The sequence below is a fragment of the Panthera tigris genome, chromosome B2 (assembly GCF_018350195.1).
Source record: "Panthera tigris isolate Pti1 chromosome B2, P.tigris_Pti1_mat1.1, whole genome shotgun sequence".
In the NCBI taxonomy this organism is placed as follows: domain Eukaryota; kingdom Metazoa; phylum Chordata; class Mammalia; order Carnivora; family Felidae; genus Panthera; species Panthera tigris.
In genome coordinates, this window is record NC_056664.1 from 31,049,753 (window position 1) to 31,072,004 (window position 22,252).

A 22,252-nucleotide genomic window follows, 5' to 3' on the forward strand; every position below is an offset into this window, starting at 1 on the left:
CTGAACTAGTTAGCCCAGACTGGCTCCCCTCCTCCTCAAAGGTGGGAACAGGGCAGCCAGCCCCAGTCCAGAGCAAGCCCCTCAGTTAGATAATGGATCTTTGTCCATTCCGGTCAGTGGTTTTTCTTTTGTCCAGATACAGTCCTATACTCCCCCCAGCTTCTCTTTCTCTTCCCTTTGTCTCTCCACAGAAGGGGATCCCTCCCGTCTGTGCTCCTGCAGCCCATTTTATCTCTACCCAGTTTGCAGTCATGTACCTATGGCCTGCCAGATTGTCCCCTTGGGCTCCTGGAGACATCTTTGTCACTCTGCAGCCTGGACTCTTGAAATTCAAAGTTCTTTGGCCTCAACACTGCTGTGTTTGAGGGACCAGGGAACTTTGGGTCCCCCTACTTCTCTGTCATGTTGTATCTCCTCGTAATCTGCATGTTTAATTCAGTCCCTATCAAAATACCAACAGCATTTTCTATACAAATTTTAGAAAAATTTCTATGCACATTTTAGAAAAATTTGTATAGAACTTCAAAAGACCCCAAATAGCCCAAGCAACCTTGAAAAAGAAAAGCAACTCTGGACGCATCACAATTCCAGACTTCAAGTTATATTCCAAAGCTATAGTGATCAAAATAGTACAATGCTGGCAGAAAAATAGGCATACAGGTCGATGGAACAGAATAGAAAACCCAGAAATGAATCCACAACTATATAGTCAATTAATGTTCAACAAAGCAGTAAAAAATATACAATGGGAAAAAGAGAGTCTCTTCAACAAATGGTGTTATGAAAACTGGACAGCAGTATGCAGGTTCCTCAAAAAGTTAAAAATGAAACTACATTATGATCCAGCAATTGCACTACTAGGTATTTACCCAAAGAATAGAAAAATACTAATTCAACGGGATACATGTACCCTGTTTATAGCAGCATTGTCTACAATAGGCAAATTATGGAAACAGTTCAAACTGATGAATGGATAAAGAAGATGTAGTATACATACACAATGGAATAACACTCAGCCTTTGAAAAGAATGGAATCCTGCCATTTCAAATGACATGGATGGAGCTAGAGAGTATTATGCTAAATAAAATGTCAGAGAAAGATAAATACCATATGCTTTCTCTCATATGTGGCATTTAAGAAACAAAACAAACAAGTAAAGGAAAAAAGAGAGAGAGGCAAACCAAGAAACAGATTCTTAAGTATAAAGAACAAAGTGATGGTTACCAGAAGGCAGGAGGGTGGGGTGATGGGTGAAATAGGTGATGAGGATTAAGCAATGTCCTTGATGTGATGAGCACCAAGTATCACATGCAAGTGTTGAATCAGAATATTGTACACCTGAAATTAATATTACACCATATGTTACCTAACTGCAATTTAAATACAAACCCATCCTGCGAGGGTCCAGAAGACCTATCTTTCACCAATACTTCAAGAAATAAGTTTGCAAGGGGTGCCCCAGCTAAAAAAAAGAAAATGTGGTACACACACACGTGCACACACACACAGAGGAATATTATTCAGCCACAAAAAAGAAGGAAATCTTGCATTTGCAACAACATGAATGGACTTTCAGGGCTTTATGCTCAATGAAATAACTCAGAGAATGACAAATAATGCATGATCTCACTTATATGAGGAATCTAGACAAACAAAAACCTGAACTCTTGGATACAGAAAACATCCTGTAGTTGCCAGCGATAGTATAGAGAGTGGGTAATATGGGTGAAGGTGGTTAAAAACACAAACATCTAGCTATTATTAAATAAAGAAGTCAGGGGGGTGTGCCTGGGTGGCTTCAGTCAGTTAAGCAACAGACCCTTGATTTCAACTCAGGTCATGATCTCACAGTTCGTGAGAAGGAGCCCCAGGTCAAGTTCTGCACTGACGATATGGAGCCTGCTTGGGATTCTTTCTCTTTCTCTCTTCTGTCCCTACCCTTCCTCCTCTCTCTCTCTTTCAAAATAAATGAACCTAAAAAAAAAAAAAAAAAGGAGTCATGGGTATGTAATGTACAGAATGATGACTACAGTTAATAATACTTAGGTATATTTGAAAATGCTAAGAAAGTAGGTCTTACAAGTTTTCATGACCAGAAAAAAGATTTGTAACTATGTATAGTGATCAATGTTAACTAGACCTATTGTGATCATTTTGAAATATGTAGAAATATCCAATCATTATATGGTATACGTATAACTAATATCATGTTAAATACTAATTATTTCTAAATAAAAAACTATTGGCATAAATTCTAGACTATTATTTAAACTGAAAATATAATAATAGAGGAAAAGGAAAAAAAACCTTACCAATTGGTTCAGCAAATCCTGATTCAGAGAAAAAACTACTGTCAGTTCTAATTATAATGTCATATATTATCATATTAACAAACAATTCTCCTGTGGCTAAGTGTCTGGACTCTTTTTTAGATTTTAGCCATATTCATTGCAAATATATTTTCAGAAATTATTTTCCTTTGTTTTATATTATTAATAATGCCCAAATTGGAATTTTGGGCTAAAATATATGCATAATTAATTATTTTAAAGACTTGTTCCTTAAAAAAATTTTTTTAATGTTTTTTTTGATAGAGACAGAGTGCGAGAGGGGGAGGGGTAGAGAGAGAGAGAGAGAGGGAGACAAAGAACCCGAAGCAGGCTCCAGGCTTTGAGCTGTCAGCACAGAGCCCAATGTAGGACTCAAACCCACAAATGGTGAGATAATGACATGAGCTGAAGTCGGATGCTTAACGACTGGGTCACTCAGGTGCCCCAAGTTTTTACTTGTAAATCTAGAGGTAACTAAATCTAGAAACATACATACAAAAACATACATTTTTTTGTCCGATAACCTCTCTGATCTGTTTATGCTCATGAAATACAAATTAAGAAACATATCAGAGTAGTTACAATTGGAATTCATTTAGTGACCTTTGAGGCTTGGACATTCTCCAGATATTTAGTTTGACTTTTCTGTTGGGTGAATTAACTGTACATGTTCTACTGTTTCTCAATAGGAATGTTGGTAACCTATAAAAATGACACAAACATTTTTGGTAGGTCAAACTTGCACTAGCATCTACAGTATTATTTCTACATAGTTGGTGTTGTTGGTGTCCCTGCTGTGTTCTAAGGGAAGATCTGGATGGTTAGGGTTAGGGTCTCCTTACTCTGGTAGAAGAACAAAGCAAATGGTCTTTCTGGAGCCTATTAAGCTCTTACATTATTGCCTATTACAACAGGTTTATATCATTTTTGAGCAAGTCAAGAAGTTATACCTCTTAGTCTCTATTCTTATTATATTTTTTGTTAACTTTCCCCATCTGTTTGCTTATGTTTATGAATATCACATTGGATTTGGTATCAAAGACCAGTTTGATAATGGCATTTCTTTTAATATGTATGATCTACTAATTTTTATTCTTAATTTTTTACAATATCATTTATTATTTATCACTATCACACAGAGAGGAAGAGTAGAGAAATATTAGAATTGAGTTTTAGACCATTGATATGGTAATAGCAATAGGGAGTAAAACTAGTTTACATTCTATGAATTTTAGGATTTCAAAAGGAACTTACTAATGGATGATGCAGGTTCTTTAAAACAGAAGGGAAAAAAACAGAGAAAAATAAAGACATAAATAAGGTGTAGTATATGAAAATATATCCAATAAAGGAATTTCTCTACGTTTTGAGTCAGAACAAAATTGTTACTTATGCAATTTTCAGAGGGTGCCTCCAAAAAGAAATGCAAAGGGATTTCAAAACAGTTGAAACTACTTGTGTTTAATGAAAGATTATTTTAATACATGATTAATCCTGGACATTTGAATGTTCTGTTTGAAGGACCTCTGTTGAGACAGACTCTTCTTTGTGTATTTCATCTTTCTTATCCAGGGCAAAGAAATATTCAAATCTTTTAGGAAGGTGGGATGATGTTACAGTAGTATCTATCACTCTATCTTTTTCTTTCAAAACTGGACTCTTGTTTTCTTTACCGATTCCTTATACATTTTGTTTTGAAAAGGATTTTTATTTGCTTTGTGATCTTTAGTCATATAATAAATGCTTTTAAGCTTTCCTGCAAATTATCAGTAATCTCTAAAAAAGGCTCACTAATGTGAGAGGAATACGGGAAGTAAAACAATAACATTAAGATTTGCAAAGTGGATTATGGCTATGCCAGACTTATTTATCAAAAGATCTTTAGGCACATATTTTTCCAGATAGTATCCACATAAAAGTAACTTACTGGAAATGTTCTCAGTGGTTCCTGAAAAACAAAAACAAATAAGGGAGATTGGTTTGACCTACTATCATAGGCCTCCCCAAAATACTCCTTTGTGTTGTTTTAACATCTAGCTTCTAAGCCATCTACGATGATCTTTCATTTTGGAATTTCTTGCAGAAACATAGGTCTGTGGACTATTCTTGTATTCACCTCCTCCTCAATGTCTTTACTGACGTTTACTGTACTGTATGTAAAGTTTATTTATCTCTTTAATTCCTTCTTCCTTCCCTCTCCTTTAATTCAAAGACTAATTTCCTTCCCTGTGTCCATTGCATTTCACCTAAAATGTTGGTATTTTTTTCTGTCCTAGTATGGACATTTAATTTTTTTAAATATACAAACCAGTTCTCTTGATATAAAAAGAACAGTGTATTTCTCAGTTTATTCTTTCTACAAACCAGTTGGCTTCAACTACAAGTTAATCACTGATGACTCTAAATTAACTTTTGATCTTCTGAAAGTGAAAAATCTATGAATAAAATGTTATGCACGTTGCAGGAGTCTAGTACATACGGGTGTTACAAATAAGACAAAAACTTACTGGGAAGTGGTACAGCTCTACCTGAAATACAAAACAAGTAAACATTAGCCCTTTTCATTAGCTTATTATTGGACTTAAACACTTGGGTATCTTTTGAAATGATGTGCCAGAAATACCAAAACTACTGTCATCTTGTCCTTGTAAATCCAGAGAAGGAAGCTGTCTATTAGGGGTGTAAAATACACAGTCCTGGGATAGGAAAGAATATTAGAGGAATGAAGTCTGTGTGCTCAAAATATATTTAACTCTCCCCCCCCACCCCCTCCACACACACATCACAGTGACTGATTAAGTTTTTCTTCCCAGCCTCTGAGAACTTTCAGAGACTGGAAAACCACTGCTTATCTAACCTTGGTTGTTTGCTATTTTAGTGCATTTATTTTTTCATTTCCTTTTTTATTTTCCTTTTTTTCCAGGTGTCCTCTATTATTTTGAATTTAAAAAGTGGACTAATACCAAAATGCTTTTAGTCTGTGTTTCATTTCTCCCTTTAAGAACTAGTAGACTTTTTTTCCTTGTCAGGAAAAATTCAATGGGGGATGCTTGGAAGTTGGAATGGAAGTCAATGAAAATTAGATCTGTTTCTGCATAACATAATCATGGAATATAATGCCAAAGTAATCAGTTTTGACTCTTCTTTCAGCTTGAAGCACTCAATAATTAAAAAAAAAAGCCAAACAAATGACGACTTGTTGGCTGATTCAGAAAATCTTAATTTATAGAAAAACAATTGCCATTTATTATTAAAATATAATATTTTATTACCTTAGCAGGCTAGCTATAGTTTGCTACTTGGGACTTTTCCTAAATTATGCTTAAAACATCTCATGCAGTTGCAAATAGCTTGCTACAATTTTTTTCTTTTGTACTATTTTCTTGGTTCATGTTCAGTGAGTAGCTAGAGGTTAATCATTTTGAAGTCTTGTTAGTTACCTTGAAGAAAAACATAGTGTCTTTCCTACTCCTACAACATTTTTAGCCTTGCTCACTTATTTTTTTTTATTTTTTTAATGTTTATTTATTTTTGACAGAGAGAGAGAGACAGAGCATGAGTGGGGGAGGGGTAGAGAGAGAGAGAGACACAGTATCTGAAACAGGCTCTGAGCTGTCAGCACAGAGCCTGACGCAGGGCTTGAACTCACGGACAGCAAGATCATGACCTGAGCTGAAGTCGGATGCTCAACCGACTGAGTCACCCAGAGGCCCCTCACTTATTTTTTTAATGTTTATTTATTTACTTATTTATTTATTTATTTATTTATTTATTTATTTATTTATTTTTGAGAGAGCATGAGTGGGGAAAGGGTAGAGAGAGGAGTCAGAGGATCCCAAGTGGGTTCTGTGCTGACAGCAGTAAGCCTGATGTGGGGCTCAAACCAGGGAACCTTGAGATCATGACCTGAGCTGAAGTCAGATGTTCAACCAACTGAGCTACCCAGGTGCCCCTAGTCTCACTCATTTAATAAGCACTAAATCATAAATTAATGAAGTTATAAATTGCATTTATTTAATGCTTAATGTTTATTCTTGAAATTTTTCTCTTGACTGATTTCAGGGCTCATGTTCATTAACTACATGAATCTCCATATGTTCCTTGTTGACATACAATGACAACATTTGAGATTCCAAATGGACTGAATCTGGCTTCTCACAGATAACATGCTTTTTTCTTCTGAATATGATTATTTCATGGTCTCACTTTTGTGGGGGAAAAAAAGTGAATTTTCTTTCTGGGGACCATTTAATTTATATTCTTCACCTTTTGCTGTGGCTAAAAACCACTTAGGAGCCTAGTAAAAATTCTTATTTAGATTCCCTGCTCATTCCACTTTTATTCACTTTGAATTCAGGATTAAATTATGTTTGATGTTGATAAGAAATTTAGTTGATTAGAATTTCTCATAACTCGTATCATCCAATAATCAGTATGCTTAATTCAGAAAATGAACAGACTCATGGATGGGTGTTTCAGGATCTTCTCAGATACAAAGAAAACATAACAAAAAATGTTACTTGTCTAGGACATGAATGTCTTCTTAGAGGCATGGTAGGTTTCCTGGATTAAAATCAAAGTTACTATTTTTTCACTTCCCAGAAGATGTCTTAGAATACAGAAAACGAGAGTAGAGTGAAAGCTCTTTTTACTACTTGACCCATTTTGCTGACCTTTGTGTTCTTTGTTGGAGGACATCTGCTGAAACCTCTGTAGAGGTGGGCAAATTCCTTTGGGTGCCCTTATGTCCCCATCTACTGCAGGAGGAAGGTAGAAAAGCTATTAGAAAAGTAGTAAGTTGTTTAAACATTTCAATTTTAAAAACAAAAACAAACTTCTTATGTCTCAAATTGGACTCTCTCTATAGATTCCAGTCTATAACAATGAGGCAAGGTTTTATTTTTATTTTGCATGGATGTGTGTTTCTGTTAGTTAACCTGGTATTTAAACTCTCTTGTAAAGCCTCACAATCTAAAAAGTTCTGATTAATAGATGTGTAACCTAAAATGGAAAGTAATATTATGATTTGCAAAGTGATATTATACAGGTCTTCATATACTTGTTTTTGAAATATTCAGATTGAGATAAATGAAAATGACTTACTGTAGGCTTCTTAGAGATTCTTAAAATACAAAAACAAATAGAAGAGTGTGGTGGATTGACTAATGGTCTCCCTATTGTGTTTTTCAAGGTGAGCTTTAATATCTAATTCCTTAGTGCCCCACAGCTTGGAGTCCTGCTGTCATGGCCAAGTAGGGACAGAAATATTGCTTTACACTTAGGTGTATGCATTATGTTTATGTTAGTCGTTAAAATTTCTTGCTAATTACAAAAACAAAAGATCTTAGTATGAAGGAAAGGCAGAAGGAGAAATAAAACATGGATATATATAAAGCTGGACATCTTAGGAGCTAGCATTAACAAAAGCAAATCATATAACTAAGAATTAATTCCAACTTTTCTCAGCTCTTCCTAAGTTAAGGCAGAAACACATGCCTGGGAGGAGACTTCAGGTTTTGATTACACTGGCCTTTAGCAAAAGTACAGCATAAAATCATAATAGTTAATTTTATAAATCACTTGCTAGGTGTTGTTCTACTCTTCACAACAATCCTATTATTCTTCCCATTTTACTGATAAGAAAACTGGGTCCAGTAAGGTAAAGTAAGTTGCCTGAAGTCACACGGTTTTTAATTTGAGCTAAAGCATCCAAGCCTCTGTGAGCCTGCCTTCCAGCATGCGGAACTGCTTCCCTGCATCCCAGTTAGCTGTGTCGGTGCTATAATATTGCAGCTTTGTCTTTCTTTTTTGAAACACTTTATTTTGTAGATGTTTAAAAGTCACACTTTTGGGGCATCTGGGTGGCTCTGTTCGTTGAGTGTCTGACTCTTGATTTCAGCTCAGGTCATGATCCTGGGGCCAGGGGATCCAGCCCCATGCCAGACTCCATACTGAGTGTGGAGCCTGCTTAAGACTCTCTCTCTGTCTGGGGCCCCTGGGTGGCTCAGTGGGTTGAGCGTCCAACTTCGATTCGAGTCATGATCTCATGGTTCATGGTTTTGAGCCCCACACTGGGTTCTGTGCTGACAGCTCAGAGCCTGGAGCCTGCTTCAAATTTTGTGTCTCCCTCTCTTTCCCCTTCCTCTACTGTTCACGCTTTGTCTCTCTCTCTCAAAAATAAATAAACATTAAAAAAATAAAAAAAGATTCTCTCTCTGTCCATCTGCCCTCCTCTCCCCCACTTACACACACACACTCTCTCTAAAATAAAAAAAAATAATAAAATAAAAAAGAAAAGTCACGCTTTCTCCCTCATTTTTATTTTTAAAATAAAATGGCCTTTTGGCCTCTTTTGGCCTTTCTGAGAGGCCACAGAATTGTAAACTAGGAGCCTGTCAAACCTAATTAATGCCAGATCTGGGATTGAAATTGGGTTTGTTCTATTCTTAGGTTTCCCCCATGTTTCTATCCCTCTTCAAGCTTTCTAGTAGTGGGAAAAGTGAGAATGGTAAGCCTCTGCCATTTCACAAATGTTTATTAAGTATCTGCCAAGGTCCAGGCACCATCCTTGGTACTGAAAAGAGTAGAGCAGAGTGAACCTACCCTTGAAGGACTTGATAGTGTCATAAAGTTGAAGTCAGCAGTTATGTTAAATGATTACAGAAATGTGTAATTACTTTATTAAAGTGTGGAGCAAGGTACTAGTGGAACACTAAAGAGGACCCCAGTTAGGATATCTTTTAAGACCACTTCTTAGGTAGGAGAACCCGGTTCAATGTAAAGATGCCTTGGGGCTTAGTGCAGTGGAAAGAGTATGAATATATGGCATAAAGACACGAATGTGAAAGGTGAAACTGCGGCAAAAAAGAAAAGGTGGACGCTCTTATTGGTCTTGAAACTTTCTTAAAACTTTCAATCACAAACAGTATTATGAAAAGTTGATGTATTTGACCTCAGGATTTTTGTTCAAGACCGTTCACTTTAGATAAAGTTCAGGGACACATGATTCATTGGGAGAAAATATTTTCAATGTGTTAAGAATCACACAGAATGAATCCCTGGAATGCATAAAATGCCAGAAAATCAATAAGAAAGGTTCCAGAAATGTAATAGGAAAATGGGCAAAGGATGCGACTGGATTACTTTTAAAAGGTAAAAGCCTGAGTGGCCAATAAGTACGTGTAGAGAAGTGCTTCACCTCGGAAGTGGTCAAGGAAATGTAAATTAAAACAACCAGGAAGGAGGAAATACCCATCAGAAAAGCAGAAATTAATGTTCCTGCACCTGCTATTTTCACTCTGACCACCAGAGTTCTGTACTTCAAACTGTTTTACATCTGTGGCATTCCTAAAGATCATTGATGATTTTTTAAGAAAATGAAAACCCCAAGGAAAAAAATATGAGATTACTTATGGTGGCTTTCTATCCAACAAAACAGTAAGATGTGTAAAAGATGTGGGGTGAGGGACACTTTCTCTTACAGTTGGAGTATGTGTAAATTGTTGCATTCTGCAAACAACTGGAAATAAAAAGACTGTCTATTGGTATAAATTCTAGAGAAATCCCTCCTGGACACATGAAATGACAAGGGCTAGATGGTTGACCTCTGTGTTGTCTGGGACTTCAGGGATTTGGTGCCACCTTTGGAGTCTATCATTGAAGGGAAAGGACGAGGACAAAGTATTTTGGTAGGCAAAATCTCTATTCTTTTAATTCCTTCCATATACACTGCAAAGTTCAGGCATCCTAATGATATTATCAACATTAAATATTTGTAATCTTAATTTCTATTTCTTTTTTCTCCTTGCTAATTTACTTACCTAACCTTTTAATTTTTTGTACACCATGAGTATTGTTCTTTATTTGATGTGAACTTTATATATGTTACTGACCTATTATTGTTCCTCCTTACTTTCAGTATAGTTTATATTTCCCCATAATCTTTAATAATAGATTCTGTAACAAAAAGAGTGGGATTGAATAATATGAATTTATCTAGAATTGAAAATGCCAGGGAGAGGGAACATTCTGGCAACTGGAAAATGTAAAATAAACCAGAAATTGGAAGTTGAAAACAGTTTACTGTATGCTGGAACATCTTGTATAATTCAAAGACAAAGAAGCACATTACTTTTTTCCCCTTGTGAGTTGTAGAACGTTATCACTGATAGCCCTCTGGGGAAGGAGATTGTATCCGTCTGCTGCACACTAAACCTTCTATTAGCTGAGATGAAAGAGCCATCCTCTCTCCTTTTCTCTGAGATTCTAACAGAAGAAGTACTTTAGAAACTTATCAAAGCTCACTTGGTTTCAACCTTGCTACTACCTTCACCTCCTATATTTTACTCTCCCTGAATTCTTATTCCTCTATAATGAGAACCAAGTAATTTGGAATTCCTGGTGGAGATACTGTTAATGGTCAATTCAAAAATTCACTCCCCCTGCTGTCTAGCTTTTTAATAGTAATACATTAGGGTGCTACATTTAGAGTTTATTGGTTGCTTCCACAGTTTACTTTTCATGACTTATTTCTTGTTTTTTGCCTCTTTATTTCCCTGGCTAGCTTCCTTTTCCTGCTTCCAATTCATCTCACCCAAAATTTCATGGTTTGTATCTTTTCCCGGGGTGAACCTTTTTTGACACTGGAAAGAGAGTTGATTTAACAAAGTCCTCAATTTATTCAGTAAGATTAAATTTTAAGCACATCATTAAAATTTGGTACAATGTTATCTTTTATGCTACTGAAAAGGAAAACTCAGTTTAATAAAAGTCTGTAATACTGCAGTATATATGAAAATTACAAAAAAGATAATAAACTTACTTAAGAGTGGAGCTGATTTTGCTGAAATACAAATACAAGCAAAAACATTGTCAGTCTTTTGTGTGTACAATACATTTACCCATTGTTAATCTTTCTCCAGGGGTCTTTTAAATACATTTTAAATATTCATTTGTTTTTGAGAGAAAGAGCACATGAGAGCACAGGAGGGGCACAGAGAGAGGGAGACAGAGGATCTGAGGTAGGCTCTATGCTGTCAGCTCAGACCCTGATGTTAGGTTCAACAGACACGGGGCTGGAACTCATGAACTAGTGAGATCATGACATGAATGGAAGTCCTACGTTTAACTGACTGGGCCATCCAGGTGACCCTCCCTAGGGGTCTTTTAAAATAATACCCAATAACCATCAAAACTGCTGCATCAATTACTTTGCTTTTTAAAAAAAATTTGTTTAATGTTTATTTATTTTTGAGAGACAGAGAGAGACGAGCATGAGTGGGAGAGGAGCAGAGAGAGAAGGAAACACAGAACCTGAAGCAGGCTCCAGGCTCTGAGCTGTCAGCACAGAGCCTGATGTGGGGCTCCAACTCATGAACCTTAAGATCATGACCTGAGCCGAAGTCAGACCCTCAACCGACTGAGCCACCCAGGAGCCCCTGCATCAATTACTTTGATGCTTTAACCCAAGGAAAGGGATTCTTTTATAAAAAAATATATTCTGTCTGGAACTGGAAGGCATGCTAGGTGTTCATGATCTAGCTACTAAACTCCGTTGCATCCCTCTGGAGAGTCCCCACCAAGTGAGAAGCTTATGCTTGTGTCTCTATCAAAGGGAGGCTCATTCCACTCAATGGTCACCATTTTTTCTTGGGCCTAGACTGGTTAGCACAAAGTTCATAAATAAATGTTGGAGTTTCTTTCTGTTCTCTCTGGGACTAGAAAACCTTTCATAACTTGGAAAAACACTAGTCATTTAAACCTGACAGCTTTACTTTTTCATTCTCTTCACTGTTCTTGTTTCCTGCTCCCCTACTTTGTTTCTCTAGTTACTTTTATTCCACAATCTTCCAATAATTCAAATACTAAAGTATAAGTAATGTCAATCTTTGTCTTTCCTAATCTTTTTATTTACTTTTTAAACTGGTAGTCTTTTCTTATCTTCAGGTTGATTTTTGTTATTTGGAACGAAAAGCAATTAAAAAGAAAATCAGTTTTTGCATACAGAAATTTAAAAAAAAAACATTGAAAAAATGAATCTCACATTCATCTGGAGCTAACTGACCTAACAAAGTGAGAAACAGCTAAATAACTTATTGTCTAGTCCCACAACTTCTAATTTAGAAAGGAAAAAAATTGACATTACTAATTGTAATTTATTGCCTTATTATGTTAACAGCCCAATTATTTCTCCACGGGTGAACATTTGGCTTCTTTCCTATACCTTAGGCTATATTTATAGCTTATTTTTATTTTTATTTTTATTTTTGTTTCCCCTTGTGTTATTTTCTTGACTCCTACATAATGTGTGGTTACTTGGTCAAGATATCTAGTCATTTTGTGGACTTCCTGTTATCCTTAGAAATTTATCTATTTGCTTTTATAACCTTGCTATTGAGGCAGGAGGGAAGGGAGGTTCAGGAGATAAGCTGACCAAAGTAAAGCCATTTTGGATTTTAGGCTGACCTTTAACCTAAAAGTCAGCAGGTCATAAAAAGAGTCACAAGATATGACTCGTAGAAAACTACAAGACCCCACTCCTTCTGGTAGTAAAAGCCACATAGATTGGACATTCTTGAAATCACTCCCTATGGGTAATTCTATAACCCTAAGACCATGGAAAAACTAACTGCCCAATGGGAGTGATATACCCAAAGTTAAAAAGTAAGCCTCTTCTCTGTATGATTAGCTAATTTAAAAAAACATATAAAACCCTTTGTTAGAAGCAAAAAGGGGTCCTCTTCCTTACCTGGGAGGAGAAACTACTACTTTGTTTATAAAGTGTCTCCTTTTTTCACTTCTATAGTTAATAAATCTGCATCCATTTCTCTAAAAGGCTTATTCTTGAATTCTTTCTTGGGCAAAGCCAAGAACCCTCTGAAGCGCTCCCTCTTGGGGCCTTGGCCGGTTTGGCATCACCAACACTGAGTTTTATCTTTAATCATCTGATTTGTGTACTTCTTTGTGTTTCTAAGCTGGGCCCCAAGCTCCACAAACACAAGGACTTTGTGTTCCTTTGTTTAGGACCCTGCTCTATGTATCTTTTCATCTGGCTGTTGACTTTTTTCTTTTATCTTATCCTTTAGTTAACTGGTAAATGTCAGTAAGTGTGTCTCTGAATTCTATATGCTGAGGTAGCAAATTAATCAAACATGAGGAGGAGGTCACTGTAGCTGGTGAGTCTGTAGCTGTCTGTAGCTGGTGGGTCAGGAGCGCAGGTAACAGCCTAGGCTTACGACTGTGGGGATAGGGAGCACTCTTCTAGGACTGAACCCTTAACCTATAGAATCTGATGCGATTCTTGGGTAGGTAATGTCAGAATTAAGTGTGGGGGAACACCCCACATTGGAATTGGGTCCAGGAACCCTAAAAGAGGAATTGATTTAAGCCTCTTCTCTTCAAACATTGCAGTGGGTTGAAACATTGCCTATATGTTGCAGTGAGTTATATTTGGAAGTCTTGGAAGAAGTCATGCCATTTAAATTCCCTACTTTCCGTTATACTATATTTTCATTAATTTAATGAAATTGTTTCATTATTTGTTTAATATTCTTTGCTTAATACTTGTGAATTCCACCTGTTAGTATTTTGTTTTTGTTTGCTTTTGACAAGGAATTTTTTTAATGTTTATTTATTTCTAAGACAGAGAGAGATCGAACATGAGTGGGGGAGGGGCAGAGAGAGAGAGGGAGACACAGAATCTGAAGCAAACTCCAGGCTCTGAGCTGCCAGCACACAGCCCAATGCGGGGCTTGAACTCACAAACCATGAGATCATGACCTGAGCCGAAGTCAATCGCCCAACAAATTGAGCCACCTAGGCGCCCCGTTTTTGGCAAGGAATTTAAACTAAATTTCGAACAGTATTTCTTTTAAAATATGCAATCCATTAATTGATGTGGTTTATTGGGTTCTTGTCCATTATTTCTATCTAAACTCTCCTATATCAGTTTGTCTTTTGGGGGAAAGATTATTTTTATTTTGGTTATTTGTTTACTTAATTACTGCATTTAAGTTTCCCCACAAACTGACAATACCCTCCAAAAATGGTGATTAATGGAAGGAGAATACAGATTTTTAAAAAATATTGGGATATGCAAAGCTGGGTTTTGTAACAGGCTGATTAAGCAAAAATCCTTCATGCACTTGATTGCCCCAAAATTGCTTTAATTAAGAAATGTAAGAGGTTTTGGAGGTTCCTTTGGTAGTTTATAAAATACCCACACATCCATCTAAATATCTCTCTAAAATACATCTTCAGGTTGAGTTTCAATATCTCAGTTCATTATAATATAGAGTCTTCCACCCTTGCTACAATGGTATAACAAGAAAATATATGTAGGTGTGTGGTTTGATCACATTTGTCATTAAAAAAACCCCAACTTTGTAGTTAATTTTTTTGTTTTGTTTTGGGTTTCTTAAAATATTCTTAGGAGGGAAGAAAGAAGAAAGAAGTTTATATTGCCAGTGGTGGATATTGGTAGCATTCAGGGAGAGAAAAAAAAATCCTTACTATAAAATATTATAGAATACAGAGATAAATAAAAAGCCAGCTTACTCTTGCTTCTCCTATATTAGTCAACATAAGCCAGAAACAAGTGAATGTCTTTGGTTGATTGGAAGAAATCTAAATTCTTTATAGTACATTTGTCTGGGCCTTTAGTTCCTTTATAGAATGAACGATAATAGTAGTTAATTTATATTGACCACTTTCTAGTCCCCTGGCATTATTCTTAGAGTTTTTTAATTCAAAGAGTACTCCTATCTTACTAATATTATCTCTTTTTTTTTTTTGTTTTTTGTTTTTGACAGAGACAGAACACCAGTAGGGAGGGGCAGAGAGAGAGGGAGACACAGAACCTGAAGCAGGCTCCAGGCTCTGAGCTATCCTCACAGAGTCCCATGCAGGGCTAGAACCCATAAACTATGAGACCATGACCTGAGCTGAAGTCAGACACTTAACCGACTGAGCCACCCAGGTGCCCCTCACCTCATTTTTATCACCAAAATCACACAGCCAAAATCCCACCAGAATTTGAAAATCAAGCAACCTAGTTCCAGAGCAAACCCCTCTCTGCATTATGTTGTCTCCTCCTCAGAGTTCCATGCTGGCAATGTATTACTAGAGCTCTAAATATCTTTCTTTAAACTTTACTTCCTTGACTTTTTTCATTCACTTTATTACTCCAATTTTCTTCATTTTCTCTTACACTGGCTTTGCCATTCTTTAAGGCAGAAGAGGACTATTATCCTAGCTCAGTAACAGACCAAATAAGTGACAGATCTGGTACTGGAGTCTAGGTTTGTTTGACTCCACAACATCCTATCTCATTCTAAGTTGTACAAAAGTAATAAGAAAAAAACAAGTGTCCTTTGCATGTCTGCCATGATTCAGATACTCAGATGCTGCAGATGTGCAGTGAGTAGAGCAAGGCTTTGCTTCTCTTAAGGACTCAGCAGTTGACTTGTCACACTAACAAACAGTTATATTTGTGTCAGAAGTTTTACAGGATTACTGAGGAGGAAGCGATACTCCTCATTCTCCTTGATCTTAGGTCTCTCTACAGAATCATTGGGATCTTCATGTATGAAAGAAACCTGGTAATGGCTTAATATGTCTTTATTGAAATCAGCATGGTGCAGTGGGAAAAATATGGATGAATAGATTCAAGTCCTAAGTTTCAAAGACAAAGCTATAATAATAATGGAAGAAATTGTGTGAAATATTTCACGACCTTGAAGGTAGGGAAGGACTTTTTAATATTCTCAAAGCAAAAAACTGCATGTGAACAACTGAATAAATATAAATTAATTATTTATTTTATGAAAGGATCATAGATAAATTTCAAAGACATATGATAGACCACGAAAAGGTATTTGTAGTGTCTAAAAAGCACAAAGGATTATTAACTAGATTATACAATGAATCCCTGAAAATCCACGAGAGTCAGGAAACTCAATAGAAAAAGAAATAACATGAATTAAAAAAATTCACAAAAGGAAAACAGATATATGCAGAGATATTTGACATCTCCAGTAATAATGGAAATAATGTTGAAAGTATAAAGTATCTCTTTGATACTGAACAGTGTGGTAGCACTTGGAAAATACTAAGTGTTGAGGATTTGGATGAAAGGTTAATATTGGCTGTCTTCTATTAATCTCATTTCCTTCTATGGCCTTTGAGCTTGTTACCTTTCCCTGAAATACTTTATCGCTAGGTGTTTTCATGACTTTGTTTAGGTCTCAGGTCAAATATAGCCTCTTCATGCCAAGTCAAGATAAATTAACTCCAATCATATTTTAAAATAAAGGATTGTATTTGTTGTATGTATTTATTCTTTTAGTTAATCAGTGCCTACAACTTTCCTTTCAATAGCTTCCAAAATTCTGATTAATGGGAGAGTAACTAAGAATGCAAGATAAGAATTTTAAGAATTTTGAAAAAAAATAATTTTGAGGTTTTCAGAGCTGGATATCTTCATGTACTTAGGTATCATAAACCACTCAAATTGGAGGAGAAGAAATTGAAATTACTGATAAAGTCTATATCAGTCTCTAAGATAAATAAATAGTGTGATTTGATAGGAGATTAAGACTCATATTATTATTCTATGAGTTGTTTCAATGCCTAATATTTGAAGATCCTTTAATTTTCATACCTAATACTGTAGATGAGCAGAGAAAAGCCAAAGCAGTGTTTGGCTGTATTTATTTATTTTTATCGGTGAGTTTTAAAATTTCCTACAAATTAATAGGATTGTGACTATGGAAGAGAGAAAGTGTGAGTGAAGAGTTAATCACTCCTACCTTAGCATTTTCTCCTTTGGCTTCTGGGACACCACTCTCTACAGAGACCATATGTTCTCGCTCACTGGCTGCTTCTTCTGGTCTCCTTTGCTGTCTGTTCTTTTAGTTCTCAATTTTTGTGTTAGAAGGCTTTAGGACTTAGTTCTCTCTCTTCTCTACCTACATTAACATCCTAGATATTCTCATCTTGGTCATAAGGGTTTAAGTACCATTTGTATGCTGACAAATTCCAAATTTTTCTCTTTGGCCTAGATTTCTTTCTTGAATTAAATAATAGAAAAATGAACTCACCTGTAGATTTTACAACTTTTCCTAAAATAAAAGACAAGGAGATGAATGTGGTTGGGTTTACCTCTGAGGACACTAAAGATCTTAGTATTGGTTTTTCCTAAGTTCTAAAGTACTATCTGTACTCTAATATATTTGTTTTTTCCTGAGCTCTAATGGTAATCATAATTACCATTATCATAATGTCTAATTATATGGCAGACATTGTTCCAACTATTTCTTGTCATTTAACTGATTTAATCCTATAGATATGGAACTATTACTACCCCAATTTTCTACAGCAAGAAACTGATCACGGAAAGATTAAATAGTCTAATTTATGACACAATTTTGCACAGTTGATAATTGGTAGTGACCCACATCACCTCTGTTGTTCAGTTCTTATGTTATTTCCACACTGTTAACATGGATTTTCACTTAGGCTTATTTCTTTTGTTATTTCTTTCCACCTTTACTTTCAAATCATAATCACAAAATGTACTGATTTTGGTTGCTAGGCCAAATAACCAATCCCAGGACACTGCTGAAATAAACATATTACTCCTTCCCTATACCCTGTGCCCTTCCCCACTGGACTTTTCACTCTCTAAAAATTCAGGTCAAAACAGAAGTCTCAAAGTTTTATAAATACAAATAAAAAGAGAAAGTGCAGGAAAGGGTCTTAGAGTATTTGAGAACACTATAAATGAGATTAAAAATACTTACCAGGGGAGGGGTGCCTGGATGGCTCAGCCTGTTAAGCGATTGACCCTTGATTTCAGCTCAGGTCGTAATCTCATGCTTCTTGAGATGGAGCCCATGATGGGCTCTGCACTGACAGAATGGAGCCTGCTTGGGATTCTCTCTCTCCTCCCCTCTACCCGCCTCAAAAATAAATAAATTTTAAAAAATTACTTACCAGGGGAAGGAGAAGTCATGCCTAAAAATAGCACAGTGAAAAAATTTACACAATAATAATCCAGTTTAATAACACAATTCCTAGTTATTTTTTTCTACAGAAACATTACAAATGTTTTTACTTTCTTAAGGTAGAGCACAAACTCCCAAGTCACAGATTTGGGGCAAATGCACCGGAGTTTTAGCATTCTCTGCTTTCCTGTGAGAATAGCTCTAATTCTTTGATTTCTGTCAACATTCAATTACAACCCCCCCCTCCCAGGGGATTGGGATGGGACATTCCATTACAGTTTTTTACTTATCTCTGAGCTCTAAGCTCCCTTTAAGAAAATTACTTACAAATATCTAATATATCCCTTCTTCTTGCTATTTATCTTTGTCATTTTCCAGCTATATCTTCATTTTTCTTTCTGTCACCGAATAATTTTGGTATAAAATGTGAATTTAACAATTTAACATTGGTCTGTTAAAGCAATGGAAATTTTACTTTCTGGGAAATCAGTAACAAAATGAGAGGATTTCACATATTATGAAATCTGAGCCTCTGGTCATGTAGAGCCATAGCCTCAGACTTTATGAGAGACTGAAATATATCAGAAATAAATAGGGGAAAAAAATCTTACTTTTAAATTCTGAAATTCTTTCTTTGTGAAGAAAACACAGATATGCAAGTAAGTGTGCATGCAATGTATTTGCATTGGGTTCACTGGATTAACAACCGCTTCTTCTAATATTGTCCTAGGAGGAACATATTAAGTGCCTTTATAAGAAGACACACCAGACTATGCTCTCTCTTTCTCTGCCTTGTGATGACATAGTGAGAAGGCAATCATCTGCAAGCAAGGAAGAGGGCCCTTTTTGGAACTCCACTATGCTGGGACCCTGATTTTAGACTTCCTGCCTCTAGAACTATGAGAAAATAAATTTATGTTGTTTAAATTACTGAGTCTAGGGTATTTTGCTGTGCAACCCTAGCTGACAAAGATAGGAGGGGTTGGTAGAGGGAGATTATTCTGTCCTTCAATTTCTTCCCCACCTGTTTCTAGAGAAAATCTTTCTGGAACAGGTACGATTCTCAGTGTATAAAATTGCCTTCCTTTGTCTTCATTCCATTTGTTTTCTTGAATTCTTTTTCATCCCTTCTACATCATTTATGTCTCTAAGATGTCGTCTTTCCATGCTAATGTCCAACCTCAAATACATTTTCCAGAATGGAAAGTCTTCTTTGTCACTGATATAAAAATTTTTAATTGTTTCCCCAGGACAATGTTACTTCATACTATTCTTCCTGTTAAAAATTGTCATTGGTATAGGAAAATTCTAAGTAATGATGGGAAACAGAAAAAAAAAGAAGTATCAAGATTTTCAAAGACTGGAAATGATAACCCTCAGGTATTAGGAAGATTGAGGAATGTTATAGAGACGAGATAGCCAAGGAACCAATGAATTATAATGTTATTCCTTCTAAAATAGAAACACAAATATTTCAGTGCAATTCGTGTATAACATATTAGTTTGTATTGACAGCCTTCCCCTTCATTCAGGCATTCATTTATCCTGCAATGAATATTCATTTATCTTTCAGTGAATATTCATTCAGGATGTTCCGGGCACTTTGCAAGGCACTGAGGGTGCTGCAAGAAACAAAATCAACACTGCCTATGTTCATAGAGATTATAGATCCAGGGCAAGGGTATTAGAAATAGAATCCTTTCAGAAGTACAGTGGTTTTTCCTTTGTTTCATGCAGATTTTGAAGAATGATCAAAGGACACAATCTCCCTTGTTTCATTTTCCTCTCAGCTGCTATGGCAAGGTGAGCAACTTTTCTTTTTCTATGAGTGCAATTAAGAATAAAGTATTTTTCCATTTAATGTTTTGAATTGGAAAATAAAACACATATCCTGAAAAGTGCATGAACTGTAAATGTATACATTAACAAGTACAAAATAAACATATATATTAATATCATCTAGGTTAAGAAATATTATTTTGCCCGCATCCTCTCTTCCCACCACTATGTATCGTAACTCCTTTCCTCTACTCTGAGGTAACTGTTTTCTTGTTTTTTTTTTTTTTTAAATGATATTCTCGCTTTTTAATGTTATCACCTAGTTGCAACCTCTAAGCAATATAGCTTAAGTTTGGCTTATTTAGGAAGTTACATAAATTGAATCATACTGGATATATTCTTTTGTGTTATGCTTCCTATGAGCCACATTATGCCCTTATGATTCATTTGTATTGTTTTATTGCTCTAGAGAGTTTATTGTATGCTTATGCCACAATATTTATTTATTTTATAATTAGTTGGCATTGGGATTGTTTTTGGTTTTTGACTATTATGACTAGTGCTGCTGTGCATATTTTTATACGTTTTCCACACATGCATGAATTTCTCTGTAGCATTTTTCTGAATGGAATTACTAGGTTGTAAAATATATGTATCTTCAACTAGATAATAACAAACCATCCTCCAAAATGGTCATACCAATTTACATTTACTGTTAAAACTGTGAGTTCCCATTACTCCATCTCCTTGCTAGCAGGTTGATCATACTTTAACATTTTTGCCAATCTGGTGAGTAGATACTTACATTTTATTATAATTTTAAATTGACATTTCCTTGATTATTTATGAAATTAGACACATTTTAATATATTTATTGGCTGTTTTATCAATAAAATTATTGTATATTTTATTATTTTGCAGTGTGTGCTATATATCCTATCAATATAATTTGTTAAACATACACACACGCACACACACACACACATATGAACATGCACACAGAGCCAGCTGTTACCAATTTGCTAGCATGCATTGACCTAAAGCAATTAAGACTCATATCAGAAATGCATAAATATTTTACTTTTCCATATCCCTGCCAAAACTTGACATTATCCAGCTTTCTAATTCTTGACTAGTCACTATCTTTAAATGATATCTTAATTTTTTCCCCCTCTTTGGGTGAATTTTTCTTAAGTTATTATTTTTAAGTAGCTTTTGTTTTACATAAGAGTTATAAAGATATTACAGACAGTGGATTTTACCCAGCTTCCCTTAATGCTAACATCTTTTTGTTCTTCTAGACCATAAATTGGTCTTCTTTTTGAAATACCTGTTCAAGAATATTTTTTCTATTGGGCTATCCATCTTCTGGTAATTGATTTGTAGGAATTCTTTATTTTTTAATTTTTTATTTTTTTTAATTTATTTTTAAAAATTTATATCCAAGTTAGTTAGCATATAGTGCAATAATGATTTCAGGAATAGAATCCAGTGATTCATCCCCTACATATAACACCCAGTGCTCATCCCAGCTAGTCCCTCCTTAATGTCCATCCCCCATTTAGACCAGTCCCCACCCCAAACCCCTCCAGCAAACTTCAGTTTATTCTCTGTATTTGTCTTAGGTTTTCTCCCCCTCCCAGTTTTTATATTATTTTTGTTTCCTTTCCCTTACGTTCATCTGTTTTGTATCTTAAATTACACATATGAATGAGTCATATGATATTTGTCTTTCTCTGACTGACTAATTTCACTTTGCATAATACACTCTAGTTCCAACCATGGTGTTGCAAATGGCAAGATATCATTCTTTTTGATTGCCAAGTAATCTTCCATTGTATATATATATCACTTCTTTATCCATTCATCATTTGACGGACATTTGGACTCTTTCCATATTTCTGTCAATACCTCTGCTATAAACATTGGGGTGCGTGTGCCCTTCAAAACAGCACATCTATATACTTTGGATAAATACCTAGTAGTGCAATTGCTGGGATGTAGGGTAGTTCTAGCTTTAATATCTTGAGGAACCTCCATATGGTTTTTCAGAGTGGCTGCACCAGTTTGCATTCCAACAGTGCAAAAGGGTTCCCTTTTCTCTATATCCTGACCGATATCTATTATTTCCTGAGTTG

General features: G+C 35.6%; 1 protein-coding gene across 37 annotated transcripts in view; it reads right to left on the reverse strand.

Annotated features, from left to right (window-relative positions):
- Positions 1-22,252, reverse strand: part of TSBP1 (testis expressed basic protein 1) — a 212,668-nt gene that overhangs the window by 35,989 nt on the left and 154,427 nt on the right. For 27 of the 37 annotated variants that reach the window (XM_042986064.1, XM_042986084.1, XM_042986085.1 and 24 more), the window contains 8 exons: positions 18,325-18,345; positions 17,430-17,450; positions 11,153-11,173; positions 7,005-7,088; positions 4,839-4,859; positions 4,259-4,279; positions 3,586-3,603; positions 2,314-2,331 (listed from right to left, as the gene is read on the reverse strand). The exons of 1 other annotated variant lie outside the window; for it this stretch is intronic. In XM_042986064.1, coding sequence (XP_042841998.1) covers positions 2,314-2,331; positions 3,586-3,603; positions 4,259-4,279; positions 4,839-4,859; positions 7,005-7,088; positions 11,153-11,173; positions 17,430-17,450; positions 18,325-18,345 — 225 coding nt within the window. The remainder of the gene's footprint in view (positions 1-2,313; positions 2,332-3,585; positions 3,604-4,258; positions 4,280-4,838; positions 4,860-7,004; positions 7,089-11,152; positions 11,174-17,429; positions 17,451-18,324; positions 18,346-22,252) is intronic. 9 more of the 37 variants (XM_042986070.1, XM_042986057.1, XM_042986088.1 and 6 more) reach the window with 7 other exon arrangements.